At 50.5% G+C, this 10,000-nt stretch overlaps 1 protein-coding gene across 1 annotated transcript in view; it reads right to left on the bottom strand.

Moving 5' to 3' along the window:
• LOC116970432 (latent-transforming growth factor beta-binding protein 2-like) overlaps window positions 1-3,266 on the bottom strand; it is a gene marked incomplete at its 3' end in the record, with an annotated part of 39,343 nt that extends 36,077 nt beyond the window's left edge. The window contains exons 1-2 of the mRNA XM_033017078.1: window positions 3,015-3,266; window positions 1,263-1,330 (exon numbers count right to left, since the gene is read on the bottom strand). Of these exons, the coding sequence (XP_032872969.1) occupies window positions 1,263-1,330; window positions 3,015-3,124 (178 nt within the window). The remainder of the gene's footprint in view (window positions 1-1,262; window positions 1,331-3,014) is intronic.
• Between the last annotated feature and the right edge of the window lie 6,734 nt (window positions 3,267-10,000).

Below are 10,000 nucleotides of genomic sequence, written 5' to 3'. Positions count from 1 at the left end.
GAGGGGAGGGAGGAGGAGGGAGGAGGAGGGAGAGAGAGGGGCTGGCCCCTGTGAGGAGGAGCAGTCACATCCACAGGTAGAGACAATCCACAAGATGAAAGGTCTCGTGATTCCTGCATTAAATCCACTTGAAGGTCCACCTGATTCAAGTCAGACCCTCTCAGAAGTTTGTCTTTTCCTGTTGGACTCCAGGTCGGGCTGTAAAACGTACCAGCAGCTGCTGCTGTTCAGGGCCCATCAATCACCGTGCAGGCTGCATGAAGGGCTGCCATGCATCGCCCCCATCTCCTCTACAACGCACCTCTCAGTTTCAGTGCAGTTTACTGCCCCGTGTACCGAGGTACAGTGAAAAGCTGTTGTTGCGCGCTAACCAGTCAGCGAAAAGACAATACATGATTACAATCGAGCCGTCCACAGTGTACAGATACATGATAAGGGAATAACGTTTAGTGCAAGGTAAAGCCAGCAAAGTCCCATCAAGGATAGTCCGAGGGTCACCAATGAGGTAGATAGTAGTTCAGGACCGCTCTCTGGTTGTGGTAGGATGGTTCAGTTGCCTGATAACAGCTGGGAAGAAACTGTCTGAATCTGGAGGTGTGCATTTGTTTTCACACTTCTGTACCTCTTGCCCGATGGGAGAGGGGAGAAGAGGGAGTGGCCGGGGTGAGACTGGTCCTTGATGATGCTGCTGGCCTTGCCGAGGCAGCGTGAGGTGTAGATGGAGTCGATGGTCTCCCCTGCACCCTGCAGGTGGTGCGGTTAGTAAACGTGCAGGTGACACCAACATTGGTGGAATTGCAAACGCTGAAGAAAAAGCTGCGAAGATACAGATCCACTGTGTAGCAGAGGAACTGCAGGTGCTGGTTTAAACCAAAGATAGACACAAAATGCTGGAGTAACACAGCGGGTCAGGCAGCATCTCTGGAGAGAAGGGATGGGTGATGTTTCGGGTCTGAAGAAGGGTCTCGACAGGGAGGCAGATACAATAGTGGTTTAAGAAGCTTTTAGACAGGTTCATGGATATGCAGGGAATGGATCACGTGCAGGCAGTGGTGATAAGTTTCACGGCATCATGTCTGGTATGGACATTGTGGGCCGAAGGGCCTGTTCCTGTGCTGTTCTATATTCCATGTATGTTTTGTTCGCTGTTAAATCCTCTGTCCACCAACCCCCATCACCCCCCCCCCCCTCCTAGTCCCGCCCCCTCCCCCCAATGTACACCCCCCCCGGCTTTTACACTGAACAGTTTGACAGGAGCTTACGTTTGGGGCACTGTCCCACTGGCGATCCTGACAGCCGAGTTCTGCAGCAGCCTCCACACACACTCACCCTGCAACACAACATACGCACAGGTCACACACCGACTCCACACACCTGGAGCGTCTCGGGTGAGAGGAGGGGGGTGGGTGGCAGAGGGGACGAGGGCAAGAGAGGGGAGGTGAGATGTGGAAGGAGAAGAGATCAGAGAAGGAAGGGCGGGTGGGGGGGAAGATGGCGTGAAGTACGGAGCGTGGTTGGCCGATCACGATGCCCTCTGGTCCTAGACTCTCCCACCAGTGGAAACATCCTCTCCACATCCACTCTATCCAGGCCTTTCACTATTCCGTACATTTCAATGAGCCCCCCCCCCCCCCCTCATCCTAAACTCCAGCGAGTACAGGCCCAGTGCCGACAAACGCTCATCATACCTTAACCCACTCATTCCTGGGATCATTCTTGTAAACCTCCTCTGGACCCTCTCCAGAGCCAGCACGTCCTTCCTCAGATATGGGGCCCAAAATTGCTCACAATATTCCAAATGTGGCCTGACCAGCGCCTTATAGAGCCTCAGCGTTACATCCCTGTTTGTGTATTCTAGCCCCTCTAGAAATAAATACTAGCATTGAGTTTGCTTTCTTTACTACCGATTCAACTTGCAAATTAACTTTTTGGAAATCCTGCACCAGCCCCTCCGATCTCTGGATTCTCTCCCCATTTAGAAAAGAGTCTATGACTTTATTCCTACAATCAAAATGCATGACTGCACACTTTGCTACACTATATTCCATCTGCCACTTCTCTGCCCACTCTCCCAAACTGTCCAAGTCCTTCTGCAGAGTCCCTGCTTTCTCTACACCACCTGCCCCTCCAGCTATCTACATATCATCTGCAAACTTGAAACTTGTGACTCATAGAGTCACAGAGTGATACAGTGTGGAAACAGGCCCTTCGTCCCAACTTGCCCACACCGGCCAACATGTCCCAGCTACACTAGTCCCACCTGCCTGCGTTTGGTCCATATCCCTCTAAACCTGTCCTACCCATGTACCTGTCTAAATGTTTCTTAAACATTGCGATAGTCCCAGCCTCAACTACCTCCTCTGGCAGCTTGTTCCATACACCCACCACCCTCTGTGTGAAAAAGATAGCCCTCAGATTCCTATTAAATATTTTCCCCTTCACCTTGAGCCTGTGTCCTCTGGTCCTCGATTCCCCTACTCCGGGCAAGAGACTCTGTGCGTCTACCCGATCTATTCCTTTCAGAAATGTGAAAACGCACACCTCCAGATTCAGGGGCAGTTTCTGTTATTAGGCGACTGAACCATCCTCTCACCAACTAGAGAGCAGTCTTTAGCTACTATCTACCTACACAAAGATACAAGTTGGAAGTGTGTAGGAAGGAAGTGCTGATGCTGATTTACAGCGAAGACAGACACAAAATGCTGGAGTAACTCAGTGGGACAGACAGCATCTCTGGAGAGAAGGAATGGGTGACGTTTCGGGTCGAGACCCTTCTTCAGACCTGAATGAACTCGTCAAAATGTAAAACAGTTGTAAATAGTATCTGGCGTCGTGTTCAATTAATTATTGTTAAAGAGCGTTTAACATCGAATTTAAAGTTTTAGACAGAGACAGAGAGAGGGAGACAGAGAGAAGGGGAGAGACAGAGAGAGGGAGGGAGAGAGAGACAGAGAGACGGAGAGAGAGGACAGAAGGTTGCGGACAGTGGGCGCTGCCGGTGGGCGAGGTCTCACCTCTCGGGCCGAGCGGCCGCTGTTCCCGCGGCGCCGCTGATGATGAGTGGCCGGGGGATGAGGACTAGCACCAGGCAGCAGCTCAGCGCCGCCGCACCCGGGCGTTGCATCTTCCCCGGGACCCTCGGTGTCCTCGTCCCGGTCCCAGCCCCGGCTTCCGCACTTGCCCCGCTGTGTGTTTATGAATGAGACGCGGGCAACCTGTGCCTGGACTAAACTCTGCTCAATGGGGCTGCAGCCCAGCCCGGCCTCCAGCAGCTCCAATCCCCGGCCTCAGACACTGAGTGGGCGGAACATGGAGAGAGGGAGGGGAGGAGAGAGAGAAGTGGTGAGAGAGGGGGGGGGGGGGGGGGGGGGGGGGGGGGGGGGGGGAGTGAGAGAGAAGGGGGGGGGAGAGAGAAGGGGGAGGGAGATGGGGAGTGAGAGATAAAGGGGAGAAAGAGAAAGGAATGGGGAGAGGTGGGGAAAAGGGGGGAGAGAGAGAAGGGGGAGATAAAGGGGGAAAGGAAGTGAGAAAGGGGTAGATGAAGAGCAAGTGAGAGTGCACAGCAGTGCAAAGAATATTGGTAGTGCTTCACCTGTTGCCTGTACCGAGATCCAGTGTGCAACGTTGCCTGCTATCCACTCATATACTGTCCATGACTACATTCATGCCGTACACAGGTACAACAGGTGTAAAGGAAAATGCTCACGAGTGCAGAATACACGGTCCCAATGCAGAGGAAAAAGTGCAAGATGCATAACGAGGCAGGCTGGAAGATCAGGACTACACCCTGGTTTGTGGGTGGACTGTCTGATCGTCTAATAACAGCGGGGAAGAAGATGTTCCTGAATTGGTTGAGCCTGATCGGATCTTGTAGAGTTGCTTCATGACTCTTATACTCCATACTCCGACTGATGAAGGCGCTTTCTTCCCCACTCTATCCACTCGTGTTGCCACTGTCCAGCAGTTATGGAGCTGGAGCCCAAGATACCTCTGTACGTCAAAGTTTAGTCTAAGATAGACACAAAAAGCTGGAGTAACTCAGTGGGACAGGCAGCGTCTCTGGAGAGAAGGTCGAAACCCCTTTTCAGAAAAAGGGTCTTGACCCAAAATTTCACCCATTCCTTCTCCCCAGCGATGCTGCCTGTCCCGTTGAGTTACTCCAGCATTTTGTGTCTATCTTGGGTGTAAACTAGCATCTGCAGTTCCTTCCCACACAAGAGGTTTGCCCAGGTTTACTGATTTGCTTTGAACAAACTGAATAACTGAACTCATAGCCCTTGAGCAGAGATTTCTAAATTGCCATTTGCCACTGAATATATAACAGGACTATGTAGGATGAGGCCCTTCAGCCCACAATTTCCATGCTGGACATGAAACAGAGTGTAGGAAGGAACTGCAGATGCTGGTTTACACCAAAGATAGACACACAAAAAGCTGGAGTAACTCAGCGGGACAGACAGCATCTCTGGAGAAAAGGCATGGGTGACGTTTCGGATTGGAACCCTTCTTGAGACAAAGGAGCAGAATTAGGCCATTTGACCCATCAAGTCTTCTCCACAATTGGATCATGCCTGATCTATCTTTCCCTCTCAACCCCATTCTCCTGCTTTGTCCCAAATGGGCATGGGGCCAAATGGGTGAAAAATCACTTTTCTCATCGAAGTCCTGATGAATCATCCCTTTATATTGAGACTATTGACCCTGGTCCTTGACATCGTAGCCCAGTGGAACATTAGTTCGACACTCACCCTTATAAACCCACACCGAGTGTGTGGGATGTTAATGATTTCACCTCATTCTTTTAATCCCTGGAGTGGACAAGGTCCAGTCTGTTTATCCGCTCCTACAACACTAACGCACCATCCCTAGAATCAATCTGGTGAACCTGCAATGCTCTCCCTCTCCAGAGTCTTCCCTTCCATCGGTGAGGATCAGTATTCCAGATGCCGTCTCACCAGGGCCCTATTTCAACCTTGTGTCTCCAACATGTCTTCATTCCTACACTCAAATTATTCTGCAAAAAGGATCAATATCCCACTTGTTTCCAGATTCCTGTTGTATCCGAATGTCACGGACACCTACATCCCTATTAACCTCAACACCAGCCTCACGGTTTGAAAACATACTTGCCTTCCTCTTTATTTCAACATAAATAGATAACATTATATCTGTTCATAAGGCAGAGAAATAATGTGACAGAGAGAGAGAGGGGGGGAGAGCGAGGGGATGGAGAGAGAGACGGGGAGGAGAGAGGGAAAGGGGGCAGAGAGAAAGATGGGGACGGAGAGAGGGAGGGAAGGGTTAGAGGGAGAGAGACGGGGAGGGAGGGAGAGAGGGAGGGGGAAGGAGGGAGAGGGAGAGAGACGGGGAGGGAGGGAGAGAGGGAGAGGGGGAAGGAGGGAGAGGGGGAAGGAGGGAGAGGGGGAGGGGGAAGGAGGGAGAGGGAGAGGGGGAAGGAGGGAGAGGGGGAGGGGAAGGAGGGAGAGGGGGAAGGAGGAAGAGGGGGAGTGGGAAGGAGGGAGAGGGGGAAGGAGGGGGAGGGGGAAGGGGAGATTGCAAGATGCAAGCAAGCAGGGGGGACAGGGAGAAAGAACAAAGAGAGAGGGAGAGAATGCAAGAATGAGAACAGATCATGAGTGAGAAAATTGTGAGAGGGACAGAGAGAGAGAGAATGAGTGAGAGAGCGTCCAAGCAGCCATCGACCTGAAGTCACTCAGTGTCAGGTGAGGTCAGGTGTGGAGCCGGCACTACCACCTCTGGCTGATGGGGCTTGAAAATAACCGGGACCACAGAGATATGACAAGGTTTACCGTCCATTAGTTTAGTTTAGAGATACAGCACGAAAACAGGCCGCTCGGCCCACCGAGTCCGCGCCGACCAGCGATCCCCGCACACTAACACTATCCTACACCCACCTGGAGCAATTTACAGTTGACAGAATCTTTGGAGTGTGGAAGGAAACCGGAGCACCCGGAGAAAACCCACGCGTTTCACGGGGAGAACGTGCAAACTCCGCACAGACAGCACCGGCGGTCAGGATCGAACCCGTGTCTCTGGCGCTGTGAGGAAGCATCTCTACCACCGGGCTGAACTATTTTCCTGTTCTCTCGGTGAAAGTTTCTTCTGAATTACTGATTGAATTTCCAAGTGCGATGTTGTCTGTCGCTCTAGTTAAGTGAATTCAGTGAAAGGTTTTCATTGAAAGGCTGGCTCGAGTCACACTGACAATGTCCCCGCTCACACACTCGCTCGCCCATTCCGTCTCACAATGCGTCTAGACTTGCAGCGGCCCAGCGGCTTTCAATACTTAACACCTCGCTTGTTTGTGGGCAGCCCTGAACAATATCTGCCCCCAGCAGACATTCACTGACCAGCTACGCAAATAGAGGATGTCAAAGTTCACACACCCCAGGTCAATGGTATCGACTAGAATCGTGGTGGCAAGCTTTTATTCAGCCACAAAGCTCGCTGCTCACAGCGCCGCTCCACTGCGCTAAGAAGCCGCCTTTCTCTTGATAACAGAGAAAATATGTGCAGGAGGAGGCCGTTCGACCCTTCGAGCCAGCACCACCATTCAAGATGCAGGTTTAAAAACATAGAAACAGAGAAAATAGGGGCAGGAGTGGGTCATTCATCCCAATATGATCATGGCTGATCATCCACAATCAGTACCCCGTTCCTGCCTCCTCCCCATATCCCTTGATTCCGTTAGCCCCAAGAGCTAAATCTAACTTTTCACACAGAGTGGTGAATCTGTGGAATTCTCTGCCACAGAAGGTAGTTGAGGCCACAGTTCATTGCATATATTTAAGAGGGAGTTAGATGTGGCCCTTGTGGCTAAGGGGATCAGGGGGTATGGAGAGAAGGCAGGTACAGGACACTGAGTTGGATGATCAGCCATGATCATATTGAATGGCGGTGCAGGCTCGAAGGGCCTACTCCTGCACCTATTTTCTATGTTTCTATCCCTCTCTTGAAAACATCCAGTGAATCGGCCCCCACTGCCTTCTGTGGCAGAGAATTCCACAGATTCACAACTCTCCGGGCGAAAAAGTTTTTCCTCATCTCAGTCCTAAATGGCCGACCCCTTATTCTTAAACTGTGTGTTTAAGGCCAATGGTTCTGGACTTTGTCTTTAAAATCACGAGTCTATTTTTGGGATCGTCCGTTTGAAGGGTGGAAGTTGGCTTTGTTTGTGAATTAAATGGCAAGGTGAATATAAACGTGAAACTTTTCAGAACTTTGTACCTGGTGTCTATTAAAATGGGGAGCAAAATAAACCCCACAAGTTGCTGTAAACTGTTTAGCGTAACTTCTGAGGATTTGTGGCTTCATAAAAATTGGTTACGGTTTAAAAAAAAGCTGTATTCTAAGATCTCTCCTTGTGTAAATAAAAGTTGGGCTGCCGACCAACATGTCCGTATGATGGACACAGTATGGAATGGAATCCTCACTAAGTAGATGATTCACCAACATGCTTTACTGAATGCAAGGAGTCTGAGTTCTCATTGAGTGAAGGGAGGCTGGAGAGTGTGGGTGGGGGAGGTTGGGGGCGAGGGAAGGTTTGCTTTTGTTGAACGGTGGCTCCCATAGCAACAGCATCCCGATCCACACACTGGGGGATGTGGTAATGTTGGTGATCTAGAAACCTTCAGGCTGCGATAAACACAAAACGCTGGAGTAATGCCCCTGTCCCACTTAGGAAACCTGAACGGAAACCTCTGGAGACTTTGTGCCCCACCCAAGGTTTCCGTGAGGTTCCCGGAGGTTTTTGTCAGTCTCCCTACCAGTCTCCGGCAACCACCTGCAACCTCCTGGAACCGCACGGAAACCTTGGGTGGGGCACAAAGTCTCCAGAGGTTTCCGTTCAGGTTTCCTAAGTGGGACAGGGGCATAACTCAGCGGGACAGGGGGCGTCTCTGGAGAGAAGGAATGGGTGGTGTTTCTGGTCGACACCCTTCTTCAGACCCTTCTCAGTCTTCAGACCCTTTCTCCGAAATCTTCGGTTTCCTCCCACACTCCAAAGACGTACAGGGTTGTAGGTTAATTGGCTTGGTGTAAGTGTAAAATTGTCCCTAATGTGTGTAGGATAGTGTTAGTGTGTGGTGATCGCTGGTCGGTGCAGACACGGTGGGCTGAAGGGCCTGTTTCCATGCTGTGTCTCTATATTTAAAACTAATTTAGTGATGGGGAAGCATTTCTTTAGTCAGAAGGTGGTGAATCTGTGGAATTCATTGCCTCCGACGGCTGAGACCGAGTCAGTGGTATTTTACAGGCAGGGATTGACAGATTAGTTGGGGGTCAGGGGTTATGGGGAGAAGGCAGGGGAATGGGGTTAGGAGGGAGAGATAGATCAGCCATGATTGAATGGTGGAGTGGGCTCGATGGGCCGAATGGCCTCATTCTGCCCCTTTGATTTATAACATTCATGCATAACAGGATTATAGATTATTGGCCTATTTGGTTGAATCGGGGATCGCTGGTCGGCATGGACTCGGTGGGCCGAAGGGCCAGTTTCCACGCTGTATCTCTAAACTAAACCAAACTTGCTGCCTCAGTGATTCCAGGTATTAAATCAAATTTCCAAATTCCACAGACCCATTTTGATATTGAGGGGTGTCCAACACATGAGCAAGCTCCAAGGGCTGGAGACTCGAATGACAGGTTTGGAGGGATATGGGACAAACGCGGGCAGGTGGGACTAGCGTAGCTGGGACATGTTGGCCGGTGTGGGCAAGCTGGGCCAAAGTACTTTGTGATGTAGTCAGCGCTGCAGATGACTGCTATTTGTGTACATTGGGGAGGCAAGGAAATGACATGTGGCAGAGGGGAAAGTTTGATTGTCATTTAAGTTTTGTCATTCAACCACAATTCTATTGTGTATTGTGTTCTTTTCATTCGTATGACTGTATGGAAACTCAAATACCACTGTGCCAAGGGGTGCATGGAACAATGAATGTGAATTTGAACTTGAGACCATTACTTGGGAAAATATCCAGCATCTGTCAGCTCCAAGAAATGTGATGAAGCTAGAAATGTGATCTCCACAGATGCTGCCTGACCCGCTGAGTTATGGTGCATCAGCATCTGTGGAGCTAAGGAAATAGGCAACGTTTTTGGCCGAAACCCTTCTGGAAATAGGCAACGTTTCGGGCTGAAACCCGGAAGGGTTTCGGCCCGAAACGTTGCCTATTTCCTTAGCTCCATAGATGCTGCTGCACCCGCTGAGTTACTCCAGCACACTGTGAAACGTCACCTATCCATGTTCTCCACAGATGCTGCCTGACCCGCTGAGTTACTCCAGCACTCTGTGAAACGTCACCTATCCATGTTCTCCACAGATGCTGCCTGACCGCTGAGTTACTCCAGCACTCTGTGAAACATCACTATCCATGTTCCCAGATGCTGCCGACCCACTGAGTTATGGTGCATCAGCATCTGTGAGCTAAGGAAATAGGCAACGTTTGGGCCGACACCCTTCTGGAAATAGGCAACGTTTCGGGCTGAAATCCGGAAGGGTCGGCCCGAAAACGTTGCCTATTCCTTAGCTCCATAGATGCTGCTGCACCCGTGAGACTCCAGCACTCTGTGAAACGTCACCTATCATGTTTCCACAGATGCTGCGACCTGCTGAGTTACTCCAGCACTCTGTGAAACATCACCTATCCATATTCTCCACAGATGCTGCCTGACCCGCTGAGTTACTCCAGCACTCTGTGAAACGTCACCTATCCATGTTCTCCACAGATGCTGCCTGACCCGCTGAGTTACTCCAGCACTCTGTGTCTATCTTTGAGGAGGGTGTAACATAGTGTTGCATTGCATGGCAGCGCCTTGGAGCGAGTTGAGCTAGGAACACTAAACAAGACACTTATCCCTAAGCCTGTTTCAGTGAGATCATACCATTCCCATTGCCAGCATTTACTCCATTTGTGTTAATTGATGAACAAAAATCTACTCAGCTCAGATTTCAATTTAACCATTGACCTGACGTCAACAA

This window comes from Amblyraja radiata, unplaced genomic scaffold (assembly GCF_010909765.2).
Source record: "Amblyraja radiata isolate CabotCenter1 unplaced genomic scaffold, sAmbRad1.1.pri scaffold_877_ctg1, whole genome shotgun sequence".
Classification (NCBI taxonomy): Eukaryota; Metazoa; Chordata; class Chondrichthyes; order Rajiformes; family Rajidae; genus Amblyraja; species Amblyraja radiata.
Note: the sequence above shows the minus strand (reverse complement) of the source record. Positions and strands in the feature narration are given on the sequence as shown.